At 38.2% G+C, this 20214-nt stretch overlaps 1 protein-coding gene across 1 annotated transcript in view; it reads left to right on the forward strand.

The window, feature by feature from the left end:
- The window catches only part of TRPM1 (transient receptor potential cation channel subfamily M member 1), a 93908-nt gene that overhangs the window by 50691 nt on the left and 23003 nt on the right, over nt 1–20214 (forward strand). Inside the window, exons 3-16 of the mRNA XM_088172433.1 lie at nt 3745–3824; nt 4558–4753; nt 5021–5234; nt 5950–6074; nt 6761–6932; nt 9373–9547; nt 11039–11162; nt 12924–12996; nt 13842–13942; nt 15480–15650; nt 16302–16436; nt 16729–16779; nt 18284–18424; nt 19066–19095. Of these exons, the coding sequence (XP_088028559.1) occupies nt 3745–3824; nt 4558–4753; nt 5021–5234; nt 5950–6074; nt 6761–6932; nt 9373–9547; nt 11039–11162; nt 12924–12996; nt 13842–13942; nt 15480–15650; nt 16302–16436; nt 16729–16779; nt 18284–18424; nt 19066–19095 (1788 nt within the window). The remainder of the gene's footprint in view (nt 1–3744; nt 3825–4557; nt 4754–5020; nt 5235–5949; nt 6075–6760; nt 6933–9372; nt 9548–11038; nt 11163–12923; nt 12997–13841; nt 13943–15479; nt 15651–16301; nt 16437–16728; nt 16780–18283; nt 18425–19065; nt 19096–20214) is intronic.

Genomic DNA, 20214 nt, shown 5'->3' on the forward strand with positions numbered 1-20214 from the left:
ATGAAGTGAAATACATAAAATTTAATGTTAATTTAGTAGAAAACTGAAATGATCTATGTGTGTGAGAGAAAATTCTCTTCAGTTGCTGCAGCCATAGACCTGCTTTTTTTCTCAGCAAATAGTGCCATTCATTTGCAATAGTCAAAGGATAATTGTAGAACTAGTTCTTGTGTTTATTAGTTCCTATATTAGCAAGGTGACTAGTGGTTTAGGGTCTTGATTTTGTTACTCTGTGATTTACAAACCAGTTATACTGATTTCCTTTCATTTCTGCAGGAGGATACCTTTTCAATGCTAAAGACAACTAGTAAAACCCTATAGTGGAATAATATAAGTCCAGTATTAATTCATGCTGTTTCTCAGCAACATACTGATTTCTAGGCTGAGGTACAAGAATTAGCAGTGGTTTGGTTTTGTTCTTATCATAGTTTAGGAGACCTGTTGCTAGTTTACATAAAGGAGAACAAATATACCATTGAACATCTGTAATATGTTTTTTTCAAAACCAGGTTCTAATTAATACATTCAGGATTTGCAATAACAAGCGAGTTTGAACTTCACTACTGTCAACAAGTTGGGATCTGCTTTTTCTTGTTTTCTTCAGAGGTGTATGGAAAACCCCCGCTGGCTGTTGGTCTGAAAACTGTAGCTGATCTATCAAAGTCCCTTAACAATTCATCCATTCTGAGGCTGTTAAAAAGTGCTTATTTTTTTTCAAACTCACAAGAGACAATATGTGTACTTACATTTTTCCTTGAAAGACCAAGGGCTTTCAATCCAGAGAGAGAAATGTACAGAATCTGTATAAAGTAAGTGGAGAAACTGCCCATTTTCTGACAGTAAATGTTTCTGCTCAAGTATTTGCACTGGATTATAATGAAGCTTTGGTTAAGCAGATTAAACAGACAAAAGCAGTGAAACTTCAAAGGCTGACCAAATGTGCTGAGGTTTTTATTTCCACAGTCTCTAATGCCTGCTTTTCCCTTCCTCTCATTAGCACAGAAAAATAAGCCAGTAGAGCATAATGTGTTGTCCCTCTGTAGTGCCTGCAGCAACTGATTCCTAACAGGGTTCTAGGGGTGAGTATTGAAAGCTTTTTCCAACACAGCAGTAGATAACAGACCTCCTGATAGAGGGGTTTTAAGAGCAAATGCACAGCTGAGAGTTCAGCTGTTTGCAGAGCTCCTTTTAGATACCAAGATGCAAAAGCTTCCTTCCAAACACAGATGTTAAGTCTGTGACTTAATCCAGTGCTTAATTAACTATTTTTACATGCTCAAAACAGCAAAAAAACCTCTGTGCTTTGGTAAGCTACAAGGAATAAGGTAAAGCAGTATTCACTGGCATGGTGTAAAAATCCAAACTGATTTGATATTTCTAGGTTGCATTTTCCAGTATTCTCTACAGAACAGTTAAGTGTACAGCATCTATTATGGTTTTTATTTCGAAGAGTGTTTCCTGCACTGTGGGATTGATTTGGGCTTTTGTCAAGGAGTTATCAGAGACTGCACAGAAGTTGGACATGTAAATCAAGGGGGGAAAAGTGAATGTGTTTAGAATATATAAAATAATAAAACCAAATTAATTTAAAAATTAAATATATAAAATTTCAGAAGTACAGAAATTATGTAAGCTCTCTAACAAGTTCCTGTTAAGCTCATTTTATATTGTTATAGTTCATTAACTGATATGGTATATATGAGAAGTAACACCACTGGACATAGTTGTTAAACAGCAGTGAATTTGTGCACTTTGTACCTTTGTGTGTTTTTTTATTAATTTTGATAAATTACTGTAATTCAGATCAAATGGACTAATTTTGGATCTCTGAATATTTTGAACTGCTTGAATACCTGTGAATTAGCAAAATCTCATTCTGAGCAGGTAAATGGCATTTCTTTGATTTAATCACTGATCTCCACATACCACAGAGCCTCGTGGATCTCGCTGTCAGGGATGTTTTCTCTGGATTTTTCTGGAACTGGACTCCGATGCAATAGAACAAAAGCATTTTCTAAGCTCCACTTCAAATAATACTATTGCTAAAATTTGTCATGTTGTAAAAGCTTTGCCAGAAAGTGCATAAAAAGAACATTTTCAATAATTTTGGAAGAAAGGCTCTTTAGTTTCATTTGAAGGAGGAATCTGTGGAGTCAAGACAGAAAAGCTAAGTCTCACAGCCTTTCAATATTAAATTTAGTACTCTTTTTTTATTTTGCTACCTGACCAAGCTCTTTATGCTGAATGCCTGACACATGCCTTGTCATTCAGAAAGCAAGTAAAGTTGTGAGCTACAGAAGTTTTGTCTGTGAGTGTTATCTCTTCCTCGCTGTTGTGCTGTGAGGTCCCAAACAACTCTTTCTAAAATGACACAAGATGGTTCTGCCTCGGTAAATCACCAATATGAGAGTGGAGAGCAGAACTGCAGGATCCCCCAGGCCACTGACTGCCCAGACTGGCTCGGAGGCACCTGAGAAAAATGAATGTTTGTGTACCTGAGAGGTTATGGAGACCTTTCTAATGAAGTAGAAGCTTGAATTGGCAGCTTCCTTGCAGTTACTTGCAACGAGGGAACTTTGAGTAGTCCCCTGTGATTTTAGACATAGTGAAGTAAATGAAGAAGCCAGATGGGAGGTAAGAAGTCAGGAGGCAAAGGAGCTTCAGAGACAGCTCTTGCCTCGCATGAGAAAGAAAGATGAGCTGTGAAACCCTCTGTTCATCACCTGCACAGCACTCGGGGAGCTTGGCTGGTCTCGAAGCTGCTGACAGGTAGGCTGACAGGCATCTGCAGCTGACTTTCCTAAGACAAAATCAGCAAGGTTTTTAGTTCTTTCTCTAGGAAAAGTCCCCTTTATTTTTTTTAAAGTCAGCCTGAAAGTTCTTATGTCATTTTTAGCTTCTCTGTCTGCAAAAAATTTAATTTCACTTCCACAGCAGAAACTAAAGCAAAACATACAACATTTGCTTGCAACTTGAAAAGACAGTTTTATAATTCAAACTCAGAAGAGGCAACTTCTATCAGCGAGGCAAAGGTATCAGTGTCATCAAATTGTGAGTGCTTTTTAACATTTTTCATTTCTTTAAAATTAAAAGGCTCCTTTGAATTCACTTTTTAAAATTGGTTTGCAAGCAGTATAATAGGCCAGCACAATTTGAAGGTTGTTTCCTTCCTCCTGTTTCACAGATACCCATAGAGTTTGTGCTTTTACTGTCACATGGTCTTTCGATTTTAAAATGGCTCCTTCTGAGACACATCTCATTCAGAGTAAGATGCCTTAGGAAAGACTGGAACTTCATTTACAATAGGAAAAAATTATTTGAGAAGATAGTTAATTATGAAGGGAAAGTTATTGAGGAGCACTTTCTGCATACAAAGAATGATACTAAAGCATTATTTGGAGTAAATATTATTATCTATTTATTTCACAATTGGATGCTGATTTTCTGTACTACATTGAGTCCATTTACTGTTTATTGCATTAGGAAGGAGCAGATGCATTTTTTGGTAGACCTTGAAACTTCAAGACCATCGTCTTTCCACATAAGGGTTTTTACACACATTTGAGGTTTGAATTTTATCCAAGTCATGGAAATTCACATCACTTCATGAGTAGATGTATCTAGTGTTTAACAGTGATGTAATGAATTTAGTAGCTGCAAATAGAAGGTGGATGTTACTGTGTCTGCCATACAGAAATATATCAGTACATTTCTTTTTTTTTTTTTTTCTTTCTCTCTTTTAAGGGTCAGAAGGCTTGGATAGAGAAGACCTTTTCTAAGAGAGAATGCATCTATATAATTGCCAACAACAAAGACGCTACCAGGTAACATTTGAAATGTTTTGTTCTGACAGAAAAGCTTTATACCAGAGAAACTCAACTTGATTTGGGCTTAGATGTGTGAAACCCAGTTTAGTCACTGCCCCTAAAGGGAGATGACAGGGGAACAAAAGCACAAGTCATGCTTGCACTCCAATGTGCACAGAGCCATGGGACATGTCACACAGAGGTGAGAAGGCTGGGAGCAGCAGAGGCAGTGAGTTGTTAGTTCCCAGCTTTGCAAACCACGGTAGATTCACACTGAATTCTGAAAGCAAGGGTGCAGTAACGTGGTGCCATCCTTCACAGCTGGTATGGTATTACCAATGACAATAGACAGGGGGATTTAATTTCTTAGTCTAAATATTAATATTACTCCATGGACTAGCTGCAGATTGTGGGCCAGCTTGTGTGGATAACAGAACAGTTAATGTCAATTGTGAGCTGTCACCTCTAAGTGACAAACAGGTGCTCAGTGCTCCTGTTCCACATTCTTCCTCCTTGCCTGGCCTTTTACCTAGAACAGCTTTCCAGTGCATAACACAAGTAAAATGAACTTTATCTTTGCATGTTAAAAAACACCTAAGCCTGCTAATTCTGGCCTATATGTGTATGTGAGAGATGTTTCTGTGATTCACATACAGCAAGACTTGGGCAGTTGAAAATCTAATTTCTGATTTTTTTTTTAAATTATTTTGAAGATACTGTAATTAAAGTCACTTGAAATTTTAACTTCCAGGTGCTGCTGTGGCCAGCTCATTAACCAACATATTCCACCTCCTCCAAGTATAACAGCTAATAAAAATGAAGAAGAAACGAAGCAAGTGGAAGCTCAGCCAGAGAAATGGTCTGTCAGTAAACACACCCAAGCATACCCAACTGATGCCTATGGAAACCTGGAATTCCAGGGAGGAGGACATTCAAATAAGGCCATGGTAAGGGGCACAGGGTACTCTAAGTTATTTATTCATCTGGTGCTCAACAGACTCTTGAGTTTTCTTAGAAGTAAATGTAACAGCAATTAAATCTTCTGCAAAAATTCTCTTTTTCTTCTCTTCTGAAGAAATCCAAACTTAGATTTGTTTCTTTGTTTAAAAATTGTGAAACTCTCTCTTCAGGATGAAAGGCAAATAGTAACCATTCATTGCTCAGACAATTTACAGAGCAGGTTGAGTGATAACATTACACATTGCTCTTTGCAGTACATCCGTGTGTCATATGACACTAAACCAGACTCTCTGCTGCATCTCATGGTGAAAGACTGGCAACTGGAACTGCCCAAACTCTTAATCTCTGTCCATGGAGGCCTCCAGAACTTTGAAATGCAACCAAAATTAAAGCAAGTGTTTGGGAAAGGTCTGATAAAGGCTGCCATGACCACAGGAGCTTGGATTTTCACTGGTGGTGTTAGTACAGGTAAGCAATTGCCATCACTTTTAGTTTACTTAGGAATTCAGTGATGTTCATTCACTAATCTTTCCCACAGACAGAAGATTTAAGTCTACGTGAATGAGTCATTATCCACTAGACCAAAAAAGAAGCATTGTAATCATATTTGTTAATCTCCTACCCAGACCATAAGATTTTCCTGGGTCAGTATTGATTTGCATTACTCGATGTCTACCCTGAAAACAAATTTCAAATATTCAATTTTTTTTTCAAATTTGGTTTCAGTAGCAAGGAATCTACCACTAATTCTAATACACTTCTTTTAGTGTGTGGTTATCCTTTTTTCCTACTCCAGTTTGCCGAGCTTTAGCTTTGGCGTGGTGTTTTTGTACAAAGATGTTTTTATTACTAAAAGTGTATTTCCTGCTGTCATGGTTTGTGTCCAATGAATAACATACATCGAGATGGAGAAGAATACAGATTACACTGTGGCAAGTTAGTAATGGGGTAGGTCTTGCACAGACTTCACTGAATTCAGCACAATAATGTGACAAGATAATGGGACTTACACACAACCAGCACAAAACAAATCCGTTGTTGCATTGCAGGTTCTACTATGAAGTACCAGTACCAGTTTAGTAGTGAAAGCAGCCCAGTAGCTCCATGAGAGGCAAGAAGAAAATTCTGTTGTTTAGTGATAATCTAAAGTGCCAAAAATGAATTAAATTGATTGTACCTATAGGTGTCATTCGTCATGTGGGAGATGCCTTGAAAGATCATTCTTCCAAGTCCAGAGGACGAATATGTGCTGTAGGAATTGCACCGTGGGGCATTGTAGAAAACAAGGAAGATCTAATAGGAAAAGATGTAAGTGTTTAAGGAAACAGCTGTGTAAAAAATAGATTGTTAGTATTTCTGAAGCATTACTTTTTTCCATTTCTAAAGCATGCCTAGGAGGTGAAATTGAACAATTTCTTGAAAAAAACTGTTGTTTAAGTATATTTCTCAGGTTGTCATATATGACCTCAAAGTAAATACGGAATTAGTGAGGTTTCCATTGCTTTCATTAGTAGAGACCTCGCTGTGGTGACAGTTTTATGTCCTGACTTCAGTGTGGCACATTGAGCCTTCTATAAATCATGTAATGGCCTTTTATGTGTGCAAGGCTAGCATTTATTATAGGTGGGTACTTTGGAACAGCATATGAATTACTAGGAACTCCAAATGAGAATGTCTTTTCTAATGGACTGAGAGGATTATGTAACAACACAGTGTGTGAACAAGGAGAGCACGGTAATGAGCTCAGGGGAACATGCAGAGGAGTGCACAATCTGACTGTCATCCTCCAAAGAAAACAGTGCTGTCAGGAATATAGATTTGAAATGTAAAAGCAAACTCCATTTCTAATTCTCCTCTGGTTTTGGTTATCAAGGTTTATTTACTTGGTTTGTTTCCTCAGAAGACTCTGAGTGTGCCTCTGTTGGGGGGTGTGGGGCATTTTCCCATTTGATTCTTGGTTCTAATCTAGGTGCATCTCTCCTCTTGGCACACAGGTAACACGAGTTTACCAAACAATGTCAAACCCTCTAAGTAAGCTCTCTGTGCTCAATAGTTCCCACACCCACTTCATTCTGGCAGACAATGGCACATTAGGTAAATATGGAGCTGAAGTAAAATTACGGCGTCAGTTGGAAAAACACATTTCCCTCCAGAAAATTAACACACGTGAGTATGAGTGGGGCAAACTGTAACCATAACATCTTGGAGGGGAGAAGGAGGGCTTGAAGTACTTGAAAATATGGAAATTAAAGGCTTCTTCCAGCTCTTTCCAGTGGAAATGTGGTCAGGACTGTGACTGGATTAGAACACGTGCTGTCTGATAAGTGGTGAAAGAGCCCACATCGAACCAGGCAGAAAAACCACGGAGTAAGGATTGCATAAAAGGGTGGAGAAAAATTGACAATAATAGTGAGGAGAAGCTTCAAAGCAGTGAGAATCTAAGGAAAAGGAAATGCAAAGAATTTGTGTACTTCTGGGCTAGAATTCATAAGCATCAGTAAACATCCAGAATGATGGGGTTTTTACAGGATTTTTCACAGGATTTTTTCCTGTTTACAGGAATCCTGTGAAACTTAGTGATTTCTGATTACAAATGTTCACATGAGCATTTTATTTTCCCTTTTATATATGGATTTGTTTAATTTGAAATATCATACACAAAATTCTTTGATCTTAGTGATAAAACTTAGCAAGCACTTTGATTTTTAGTGACAAATAAGACATCACCTTAATGCTTTGGTATTTAGAGTTTTGTGCAGTTTTAAAATTTCTTCCATTTATTATGGCCTCACTAAAATAATTTTCTATAACTTTTCTTATTGTTATTTAGAAAATAATTCTTTTAAAAGACATATTTTCATTAACATGTAAAAAAATCTTTATAAAAGGTGAAATAAAAAATATATAAACTATTAAAAAATAACTCCACAATCCTAATTAAAAATTGTCCAAAAAGTGTTTTTAGTCTTTGAATTCACATATCAGTTAAGAGCTACTGGAAAATCAACATCAGTTCTACCAGTTGCTTTTCTTACCTCTTACTGGTGGCCCTGTAAACTGTGTAGGCCTGTAAAAATAAGAGAGAAGAAACATCCAGAATGGCAATTGCATTGAACTCCACAGAAGTTTCTTACAGGGTCTGAGTGCTCTTGCAGGTAGATCAGGAAAATCAAGTAGAGTGTCAGGTAAAGCCAAAAGGCACAATTAGAGATCAGCTGTGAGGTATCCAAATGTCCTGGGAAGTCTCTAAGCTCTGCCCTGTGCCCATGGTGAGCCTAAGAAATGGATCAGGAAAATGCTGCCCCTTGCCTTTGAGCATGGAGGCAGTGCCAGGTACTGCTGCCTGCAGATGGAAACAGCTCAGCCTGCTTTTGTCATTTTTGTCTTCTTCACAAGTGCTAGCAGAGCTGTAAGGTTGTAAAAGGGAGCATTGGCCTGGAAGATCAGGAATTCAGGGCCCAGAGACAAGATGTTCTGTGTCATTCCTGAAGTGGTAATTTTTAATACCACTGGGGCTTGGGGATATCAACTCTGATTTAGGTGGTATTTGATGATTTTTGTCATGAGAAGGGCAAAGTTGGGAATACACACAGAAACTGTTCTGAGAAGGGCTGCAGTACACCTGCTAGTTACACATACAGGGAGTTGTTTTGTTTCTTCTTAATCACTCCAAGCACAGGCACTTCTGCTGGAAATCTCAGGAGGAATCACTAAAGATTTCATGGACACACAGGCCGGCCCGTGCTCTGACTCCTCCTTATCAGAGCTGGGTGCTGACAGGAGGATGTCAGGAAGCTTCTACTGTTACTGTGCATGGTGCTCCTGTTCTTCAGAGAGGAATCAAGGGTGAAAATATGAACTCTTTCATGCGTTCTCAGCCAAACAAAAAATGTGCATCTTTAAAAAGCGCTGGTCATTTCACAGATTAAGAACTGAATTCAAATGCTTGTGAGAGTGGAATTAGTCAGCATTCAGGTAATGTTTTGTCATCAATTTTCCTAAGTTTTTTGTGACCAAGGCTACTGAGACCATGTGACCTGTGGGCTTCCCTTTGTCATCCTATGCCTGGAGATCACAGTGAGGCAGGGACAGCAAAGGGATGCTCAGCTGTCGTCTCTTCCATCGGCCAGCCATTTCAGCCTCATGATAAAAACACTGATTTCATTTTTCTATCTTAGGAATAAGCATAGGTATGTCACCTTATTGAAGACTTCCCCTAGGTAACCAATGAAGAGATAAAGCATCAAAGGCTGGGAGCCATCCAAGTAACAGTGAAGCTGATGAAGCAGTAGGACAGTCGTGTTAGCTGCTTTATCTGTGCCTGTCGAGAGAGATTACAAGCTTCCACCAGCACTGAGTGGATAAGTTATCAGTATGGAGCTGATGCAAAAGCAAGGGCAGAGACATCTTACTCTTTTCCTTTTGGACATGGGGAAGAGCATATTGGCGTTTTTGCTCACATTGGCCACCAAATGGCCATCATTTTTCCTAAGGACTCTGGTTGAAGCTGTACTCTAACACAGAAATCACATCCACTTACTTTCTTAAACTACATCTCAATTACACTTCTTTTTTTTTCTTGTTTCTATTCTTCTGATTTTTGCAGGACTGGGGCAAGGTGTTCCTGTAGTTGGTCTCATAGTGGAAGGAGGTCCCAATGTGATCTCCATTGTCTTGGAATGTCTGAGGGAAGATCCCCCTCTCCCAGTTGTGATCTGTGATGGCAGCGGGCGAGCGTCCGACATTCTGTCATTTGCACACAAGTATTCAGAAGAAGGAGGGTAAGGTTTCAACGTCTTCCACAGAGCTGTGTAGGACTATATGCCTTGCTTTCATAGAGCTTCATTTAAAAAGCCCCTCAAGTACAAAATGCTGCTAACAGAGGCATTCTGCAGCCAGTCAGCTTTTGGTCTTAGCCCTGAAGTTAATGAGCAGAAGTTGTTACTATTTTGAATGCATGTTATGGTCCTTTGAAATGAGCTTGCTCTCAGTACAACACACTGTTGTACAAGCTCCATCAGGGTTTGCTGCACTGTACTTGGTGTTGGGTTGGGCATGGTAGAAGCAAGGACAAGTTCCCAGGAGTAACTCTTTTCTTCAGGCCAGGGCTGAGGTTAATTAGTGCATGGATTTGCAAAATTTGTGCTGCCTGATACTGCTGTGATGCTTCAATGAACTTCACTGTCCAAGAGTGCCAGACCAGCTGTGGAAATTTTGGGCTTCCTTCATTCTCTTGCTTTTGCCTTCCAGCCAAACACCTTGTATATTGTCTTAATTAACTGTCTTGTGCTGAATATAGAACCTATTTCCTTGACTGAAGTTGAAGCTTAGCTTGGATTAAATATTAAGCAGACAACTAGTGTTGCAAGCAGTATGGATATTATTTGCTGATTTAGGAGAGCAGCTCTTATGCTGGATTTTGTTGGTGCTTAGACATAGCACATATTTAATTGCACCAACAGTGTTTATGATTCAGAAACTTTCCTTTCTGTCTAACAAGTTTCCTTAGTTTAGATCAAATTTGGCTTGCCTTTTTTTTTTCTTTCTTATTCATTCTTCCTATCAGCTCATAGGTAATTGAAAGAGCTTATCAGGATCAGTCTCTCTGAGATGTGCTCACTGCATGACTTTCCCTCCCAGTGACAGTGCATATGATGTAGTGTCCATTTTTCTTCCCCAATAATTATGATAAATGTGTTCGTCTAGTAAGACAGATCTATAATGAGAATTTTTTTGCCAGTCCAATCATTTTCTCACAATGAACTTTGAATTTTGCTGCATCTCTCAGGCACCTGCTGGTAATATTTACCATAATCTGAAAATACATGTGTTTTATTGGGAAATGGATGAAGATTGAAGGGCTGTTTTGTATTGCTTTGGAATATCAAACATTTCTGACCTTTCAAGAATGTTTTCAATCTAATTTCATTATCTTTTGAATTGTTCATTCGTTTCTCAGTTGGGTATTATGAGGTTTCAGATGCATTAACAAATTCAGTCCTCTGTTTAAGACCACAACCGAGGTAATATATCAGAAATGTGAAGTATTTTGTGGTTTTTAGCTATATGCAAAGGGACTTGGAACATTTAGAAGCAAAGGTAGGGGTCCTGTAAAGCCTAGTGATAAAATCCTGAAGACTGAACTTGTTAACAGAAGTATATCTCTGATATAGAAGAGGGTTACCTGGATATTATAGTTTCTTAAACAGCAGGCCTTCTGAATATATATTCATTCTGGCAATGTCTTCTTTTATGTCTCATTTTTCATTTAGGATAATAAATGAATCCCTTAGGGACCAGCTTCTAGTTACCATCCAGAAAACCTTTAACTACAACAGGAATCAAGCTCATCAACTGTTTGTCATTCTTATGGAGTGCATGAAAAAAAAAGAACTTGTAAGTATCCTAAAAGTAGTTCACAAAGGTAATTTCTGTGACCAAACTTTATAGAGCACTTCCAAGTGTCGTTTTCCCAGGGTTATAGTTTAAACTTTTTTTTCCCTCATATAGCTGCATTAAATGTACACATTCATTCCTAAGCATAGGCCAAGAAGGGATTACATCTTCTGGAAAGCTCCAAAAACAAATATCAGATTCTTCTCCTGCATAAATTGATAGGAATCTTTTTCCACAGACTTCAGCAAGGCAGAGTAAGACACTGAGAGAAATGCATTAAACACAGGATCCAATGAAAGTGGAGGGAAGATAATTGAAGAGAGGGCTCCTAGGAGCAAAAAGCATTCAGAGTGCATTAAGGCAGTTTTTGTTTTCTGACATAGTTACTCTTTAACAGCCTTTCATTCCAGGAAAAGGGACTTGGCAGGCCTGTGAGAAGGAACTGAAGCATTGTGTTGCTGAAGATCCCACCCTTTGTTGCTCCTGGTTTGCTGCAGGTGTGCAGTGCTGTACCACTCACTCAGGTTCCTGCCCCTCTCCCACACCCCAGCTGCAGAGAAAATGCTCAGGAGAAGAAAATCTGTGACACTCACATCTGTGGTCCAGAAGCAGTGTATTGAAACTGCAATCAGTGTCTTTGCAGGCAGAATGAATCCCTGAGTGTCTGCCTTTGAGGAAATGTTTCAGTGAATTTGTGTAAATATGATGCCAAGATGAGTTCCATACACACACCTTCACTGGATGTAAAGCTGGTAGTAAACATGACTCTGATAAGCTGACTGAGAGAGAATCAATCTTCCTAAAAAAATGAGAGAAGAGAGCCCACAGCTGCTTTAGTCAGACTATTTTGAAGTTAAAATGTGCATCAGAGCAGGCCCGGTTTACTCAGCAAAATTCAGACATTGGCTGTGCAGCCTAAGCAGACTTATGGTTATGGTTTTCTGTTGTTAGTTTTGTCTGTTCCTGTTAATTAGCAATATTTTTCTGTAATTCTTCTTTTTCTAATGTCATGTATCGTTGCATTCCTGCAAAATATATTCTAACTGTTGAGAAAATTGCTACTCTCAGTAGTTAAGGTGAATAGTTGCTTCTGGAAAATGAAGAATTTGGGAGTTTTTTGGTCTGCATTTGGTATTAATTTTTTTAACATAGAATATTTGGTTATTCTGCTTTTTAATTATTAGTCTTCTAATATGTGGTTAAATGGCTAAGCTTTACATTAATTACTATTTTTAAAATCATTGAATTGCAGTGGACTGGACTAAGCAAATGTGACTAGAAATAATTGCTTTTTTCACATGGTTCTCCCTTTTTGATTGCCATACATAATGCATCCTGCAGCTAAAAAGTATTTGAGTGTTATCAATAAAATGAATGCAATTATAATTATCTTGAGTAACTAGCATTTCCATTTCCATTACTACTGGGAAGTAATGGAACCATCAGAAAACAATCAGTTTTGCATGGCAGTTTTGTCACCACTTTTTAGAATTCATGGATTTGGTGAAGATTTTTCATTAAGTTTGTAATGTTCACCAATGCAGAAGTATTTTAGCATAACTTCACTGAAAGAATTTAATCAAACACCTCTATGAAAATTAAATTTCAAAGAACAATTTACTGGAACTGTACTTTTGGAAAAATCTGAAGGTGTAGGAAATGATAAAGCTGCACCATTCTGTTCTATTTTCTATCCACGTGTTCAGTGTCTCTCTTTCCCGTGTTGTAATTCTGTGTGTTTGGTTTTGTGCTGCCCTTTAGATCACCGTGTTCCGCATGGGCTCGGAAGGGCAGCACGACATTGAGATGTCCATCCTAACTGCTCTCCTCAAAGGTGGGTTCTCCAGGCACTCAGGAAGGCTGCACTGCAGCATCCCAAGAGGACATTCCTAGGCACTGTCTGACATTCACTCTTTGTGTTTAAGTCTTTGGTTTCTTTGCTTAGATTCTAACAAGTACCTGGATGTGTTTGGTTAATGTTCACATTAGCATGAAGCATGAAATCTAGATTGAAAGTTTTATATGGCTTTCCTTCTCTGAAAGCATGGGATGGGAGTGCTGCAACAACTGTACTGCTGATATTGCAGCTCATTTTATTGTAGTTCTAGCATATATTAATAAAGTTAGGAAAAGAAAAAGTGAGAAGATGAAAGGCTGTCTGGATTTTTCCAGATCTCGGATTGTGCCATTTAAACCGTAGAGCAATAGGATCAGTTTGATCAGTTCCACATTGAATTGGGGTTTGTTATGTTTGCTGAAACATCTGTTTTCTGTCTGTGGATATACAGTAGTTATGTACAGGTTCTGATACAGGCTCTATATGGGATCTCTGGAGTCCCCAAAACTAAGGAATAAAGAGAGGAATTTTTATACTTTTATGTACAGTATCAGCCAGAGGAGCTGAGAGGGGTCTTTAAGAAGAATTGAATGTCTTTCTAGCATCAGAATAAAAGTCAACGTGGAAGTTTAAAAATCTTATTAATCTTTTGGAAATTAGGATTATGAGGTTAAATGGAAAATGCTATAAATTGATTGGATGAATCCACTGCTTTGTGTCAGAATTATTCTAATGGCAGTATGATATGGAGCCAGGCTTGTGGTTTTCTAGCTATTGCAGAAGGTTGTCCAGTGTTGTTTCCTCATGTGTGAAATATGAAATATCTGTGTGTTTCACTTTAGGTACCAATGCATCTGCTCCAGACCAGCTCAGCCTGGCTTTGGCCTGGAATCGTGTAGATATTGCACGCAGCCAAATCTTTGTCTTTGGACACCACTGGCCAGTAAGACAAAGTTTTCTTTGTCATTTTGTTTGTCAGTAGTTTAAATTAAATTGTATAATATTTGCACCTTGGATTTTGATGCTGCACTGGCAAGCAATGGAGAAACACTGCATTTCACCCGTGTAACTAAAATCCTTTATTTAAGCTGTTTTCATGTGTCACTGTATTGATGCTTTTTGCTTTACTGTGTGAACCATCTGATGCTGAATTACTCCAAAGTGTCATGAGGAGAGCAGCCTGAAAGAGGCTGTAAGAATGAAGGGAAAGAATTTTGGTTGGTTTTTTGCTTGGTTGTCTTTCTTGTAATTATGCAATAAAATGACACTCAAAGGAATACCATTCATGTGCATGCTGTGCATAATGGAGAGACTTATTCATCTGGAATAAGATGCATTATTAAATCTGTATCATTAAATTTAAACACATGTTGCTGCATATGCAGCTTTATTCCTTCACTTCTAGTAATGCGATCATTTCAATATTCCAGGTTCATTAAAACGCTTTTACAGAGAGGATTTAATAATCCTAAAGATTGTGAAGTAGAACTACTTTTAAATATTTAATTGGATGGAATATCCCAACCTCCATGTTATTGTGGTTAGATTCAGAGATCCCACCAAGAACTGAAGCCTGTTACTGCTTTTGCCTGGCTCATACTTCTCCTGCACTGCAGTTTGTGGAAGCAGTACCAGCCAGCTGGGATTCACTGTCATTCCAGGTTCCTAGAAATTGCTTTCAGAGCAGCCTGTGCTGCCACTTGGCAGTTGCAGTTTTGTCCAGGCTTTTGAATAGATTTGTGGTAGCTGGGTAGAGGAGAGTTTTTAAGGATTAATAAAAGGAAAGAAGCCTTGTTAAAGGCTTGGTCCTGTAGTTGTCAGTGCAGAGCACAGGTAGTTATAATCCAGTTTTCTTCTGTGTGGAATTTGTGTAACCTAAGCATTATCTGGAGCAAGTTAAGCCTCCAAATCACAGACAAGTAGTGTGGTGCATGTGTGCCTCTCCTCTGGGCAGATAGGTTGAAAAGGGGAAGGACTTTAGCTGAAGGATGAACGTGTCTCGAGAGGTATAAACAGAAATACAGTCTGCAGAACATAAATGAACCAGTGAGTGGCTCTCTCTCCTCTCCTCTCCTCTCTGCAGTATGGATGCTATTTGGTATCATGCAGCATTCTTGTTAAGCTCTTTCTGTCCAACTCTTGTTGCTATTTATTTTGACAACTGTTGCTTTCAGAGAAAGCAAAGGAGCTGAAGTATCCCAGTCCTCTTACATGGATTTTATTTTTCGAGAGAAATCCTCCCCAGTCGATCTCCTTCACTGCTTTGACTTTCAGTGTTACTAAGTTAGACATAACAGCTTTTTAAAAAGAGTAAAGCTGTGACTATGCAGAAAGGCTCTTAAACTTAGAGAAATTATCATTTTTAGTTGACTCAATGTGAGAAGTGGTGATTGGGGGCTGAGATTGGTAGAAGTGTTCTCAATGAAATAGTTACTGTAAGATTAATTTGATTTCTAATACTTAATGCATTATAAATACAGCCTATAGGAAGCCTTACAGCTGATGGTACAGCTCCAGAGAAGGAAAAGAAATCTCCAGCACCTCAGACTAAAGCAGGCAGAGGGAAAGGAAAAGGGAAGAAAAAGGGAGGAAAAGCAAAAGAAGAACCAGAAGAAGAAACAGACCCAAGAAAACTTGAACTCCTGAACTGGGTGAGATGAAAGTATTTGTAAAAAAACTACTGAAGATTTTTTTTTCATTCTGAGATACAAGGACAGAAGGAAGATACACACTTTGATTCTGTAGAAAGATCTTTTGCACATTCCCACAAGATCAACTGTAGATTCTGCAGGAATGCTCTTTAGTATTTGAGCCAAGAACCCCTCTCATCCCATGTGCACCACATGCAGTCATATCTCAACAGTACAAGTCAGTACTGAGCTGCAGCCTCTTCTTCCCTGCACGTGTCAGAAGGAAATAAGACCACCAGTGAACATCTTCCTTCTATGAATGTCTTAGTTTAACTCGTCCCTGTCATGCTGAGCAAATAAATCCCTTTTTCACATAATGTGTCAAGCATGGGATGCCTAGTTTAGTTAAAAATACTGAACAAAAAGATTGAAAGCTACATGTTGAAAGACTGAAAGCTACACTGGTGTTGCTAAAAGTTTGGAAAACTCAGCTATCTCTATTCACTTCATGTGGTTAAAATGTTACTTTCTAAATTCCTTTTACTTACAAACTGATTGCATATGTGGGAACTCAGTCCATATCCTAAGTAGTGAAAATGGCTGTGGTTGCTACCCAACCATTTGTACCCATTTGTACTCATGTGGTCTCACATTCTGCACCCTGCAATTTAGGTGAACTCCCTGGAGCAGGCTATGCTGGATGCACTGGTCCTGGATCGAGTGGACTTTGTGAAACTGCTTATTGAGAATGGAGTGAACATGCAGCACTTCCTCACTATTCCTCGCCTGGAGGAACTTTATAACACCGTGAGTGAGCAAAAATACTGAAAAGCCCTGTGATATTTTTCCACTGTATTGTATGTGACTTGAATCCCCACAGAAAGGTTTATAAAAAAGGGATATTACACAGCTCTTGATAGAAAGGTGTTTGTCGCTGTAGCCCAGTTCTTTCTTTTCACCCCTCTGGAGTGTGATGGCACGTGATTGCTATCTGTATTTCTGCTTAAGGTCATTAATTGTTTGTTTAATTGTTTGTTTGTGTTTGCAAAAAATCTGAAGAACTGAAGCTCTAATGGACCATGAATTATTTTTATTTCAGAGACTGGGTCCTCCAAATACACTGCATTTGCTAGTCAGAGATGTGAAAAAGGTAAGCAGTGTTACATTTATGTGGTTGCATTAAGCCATGTGAATCAACAGTAGAAGCAAGCATAGCATGGGGCCAAGCAGGCATTTGAAATTAGATGGCAGCTGTTAAGAAAAGTTAAATGTCTCCCTGTGGCAAGCAGTGACGTCAGTCTAAATCGGGTATGGCACTGCTTGTAATTTAAAAACTAAGGAGTTAACTAAATTAAGCTCTTATAGTATAATATGACATTTGAGATTTAGGTTGATGCTGTTTCCTCTCTACAAGAACCTCCCAAAGCAGGATTACAGGGGAGGAGTGGAAGGAAAAGCCTGCTAGGTTAACTGGAAGCCCTACTCGTGACTGCAGAATTTGTTGCCTTTTTTTGTTTCCTTGTGTGTTTGCCAGTTACTGTTCTCCTACTATTTCAACTTTTACCTGGGAGAAAATCTCTTCTGTCCTAAACTTCTTATTCATTTGTTTCCATTACATGAAAATTTGTTCATTATATGTGACTAGCAAGGATCATTGTGAGATTTGTCATATTTTCTCTCTTAGAGCTATTGAAGCTTTTATTCAGTAAAATTCAGCTACATGAAATCACCTTTATTCATTTCTGCAAGGAAAACTCCCAGTTATTCCAGGGAGGTTCAGATGTGGGGATCATGCAGTACTGTGTCAATGTATAATTCATATTCATCTGCTTCATCTGGCAACACTTTTCTCATTCAGTGTTGTCACTATGAGGATCACTAATGTTCTCTGCATTCTGCTGTCTGTCTGTCTGTCTGTCTCTCCTGTTTTCCATTGCATTTCCATGCTCCCTCCCTCAGCGGCAATCCCGGGGATTCAGTTGGGTTAACCTGGAGGTGATGTGCTTCCTTAGGCTGTAGTTGTTTCATCATAGCAGCTGCTCAGTGGTGATGTAGAATCAGTCATTGCTGTAGGATGTAGCTTGGACAATGAAGCACCATTTGTTTTCCAGTGGAGTCAATACAATTATCCAGTTTTAGCTGTAACTGTTGAAATTAGAGTTTGCTTTTTGTTTTTTGATTCTGAACTGCACATTAAACATGGTCTGCATTGTAGTCTCAACTGTAGACTATAAGATGAAACATAAGTTTCCATTAAAAAAGTATGTAAAGTATGATTATCAGAGAGATTCACCATGAAATTGTCATGCTTTTATACTGGATTAATGATAATCAGTACAGAGTTTCTCAAGTTCATGCATATAACCCTTGTAAACAACGTAAATTTGTATGGACACTGATGTATGAGTAAATCAAATGAAAAGTTGTTCAGAAATGTGAATTCTGTTAACAACAAGACCAAAAAGCTATGACCCCAAAAGTTTTCATTATGTGAATCAGCTAATTTCATACAAATGTTCAAAGACTGAACCCAGTGCCTGTAAATAACACCCATGTGCCAATTTAATTGTGGCATATGTCTAGCCAGGCAACTTAATCTATGTCATGTTTTCTTATCCTAAATCCTTATTAAGTTGTGGGGGATTTTTTTGTAGGGAAATCTTCCACCAGATTATCATATCAGCCTAATAGATATTGGTCTTGTCCTGGAATACCTCATGGGTGGAGCCTATCGCTGCAACTATACTCGGAAAAGTTTTCGGACTCTTTATAATAATTTATTTGGACCAAAGAGGGTAAGAATGAGTTCATTCTGGATGTGGCCATTGTGCTGATGGTAAAAAAACAAGTAATACTCTGTTCCTTTGTTTTTGTGAAACACTGCATATTAAATCCTAAACTGAAGCTGCAAGGTAGAAGTTGAAGCTCCAAGAGTGAAGTTATATAAGAAAATTATAAGACATCTGTGTTAAAGGATGTGAGGACATCAGTGGTGGTGAATACACTGATCTGGAGGTGAATTTCCTCCTATTCCAGTAGTTTACAATCCAAATATTCCTAACTGTGGTATGCTTAGAAGCACTTTTTTTTTTTTACTTTTGTGACCCTGTGGTGATTTTAATTCTCAAAGCATTATTTATCAAATGATTCATTTAATTCTTCAATCTGAATTAAAATCTTTCCTTTGAGTGCAGGATAGATATTTCCTAACCCATTGCATTCCTGCAAATACAATTTAAATGAAGAGTAACTAATTGCAGCATTATTTGTACAATCATTTATAACAGTAAGTTTCATAATAAATGCTGTAAATACATTTGTAAATACATTTTTATTATTTATGTCTGTAAATAAAAATAGGCTTGCTTGGTATTGTTTAGTCTTTAAAATTTTTCTCTCATCTAACTGATTTTCTTTTCTATTTTTTAATATTCAGCCAAAAGCTCTTAAACTACTAGGCATGGAGGTAAGTTGGATTTATTTAAAACACTGGCTTTATCTACATATTTCTTGGTACAGTTCTGTTCTTGTTCTTAATTTTTTCATTGTTACAGTGATTTACAGAAAATTTCAACTAGACAGGATACTGTAGATTTAATTATTCATGTGTATACATTAATGACATTGAAAAGATAATATAATCCAGAAGTGCTACTTATGGCAAAATCTCCTTTAACCATAAAATAACAATTTCTGTGCTTAATGATGTTTTACCATAGAGAAAGCATTTAACTTGAGTGAAAACCAAAGTGCTCAGATGCTGCCCTCCACTATAAAACATCCTTGCTACTGTGATGGCACCATGTTTTGTAAACAGTGATGCTGATCCAGAATTTTGGGTCCAGCCTCTACCTCAATTGCTTGTGTATCTGCAGAAATGTGTTATTGAGCAGAAACTAATCTGGGATGATACCTAAAAACTCACTCTGTTTTGGAGGTAGTTGCTTTTGTTTCTGGAAAAGAAAAAAAATCCACTACAGACCGGGAGAGCATTGACACCAAGAGACAGGTGCATTTCTGTAGCAAGTGGGGTTTTATTGATGCTGTGATAGTGCTCAAGCACAGTAGATTTTCATTTGCCTTGTGTTACAGTTGATGTGAACCATACCCCCACACAAAGGGCCCTGTTTCTCCAGGCAGATAAGCAGCCCTTTTCTCAACAGAGAAAATCTGTAGAGAACCCTTGAAAGAAGTTGTGTTTAATCTCTCTGATCAGCTTCTATTTTCTACTGGATCAAGGCCAAAAGTTCAGCCCCTCAGAGGTGCAACCCTTTTTGATCAGCATTGATCACAGTGCTTCTCCAAAAACACATTTTGATCTTTCTGTTTCTTTCAGTGAGAAATGTTTTATGTGGCACAAACTGAAGTGTTTGTTCCACTTGACAGCAGGTAGAGCCCTCTCCTTCTTCCAAGAGAAAGAAAAAGTTAAAAGAACATTTATATTTCTTTTGCTGAAGTGATAAGTAAATTGCTGTGACTCCATGTGGTTGGGTTTTTTTTATTTCCAGTGTTAGCCGCTCTAAAACAGGAAATTTAGACTCATCAGCACTTTCTATCTTACACGGGATTTTGTTTTTATTTGATT

The sequence above is a fragment of the Sturnus vulgaris genome, chromosome 13 (genome assembly GCF_052056855.1).
Source record: "Sturnus vulgaris isolate bStuVul1 chromosome 13, bStuVul1.hap1, whole genome shotgun sequence".
Classification (NCBI taxonomy): domain Eukaryota; kingdom Metazoa; phylum Chordata; class Aves; order Passeriformes; family Sturnidae; genus Sturnus; species Sturnus vulgaris.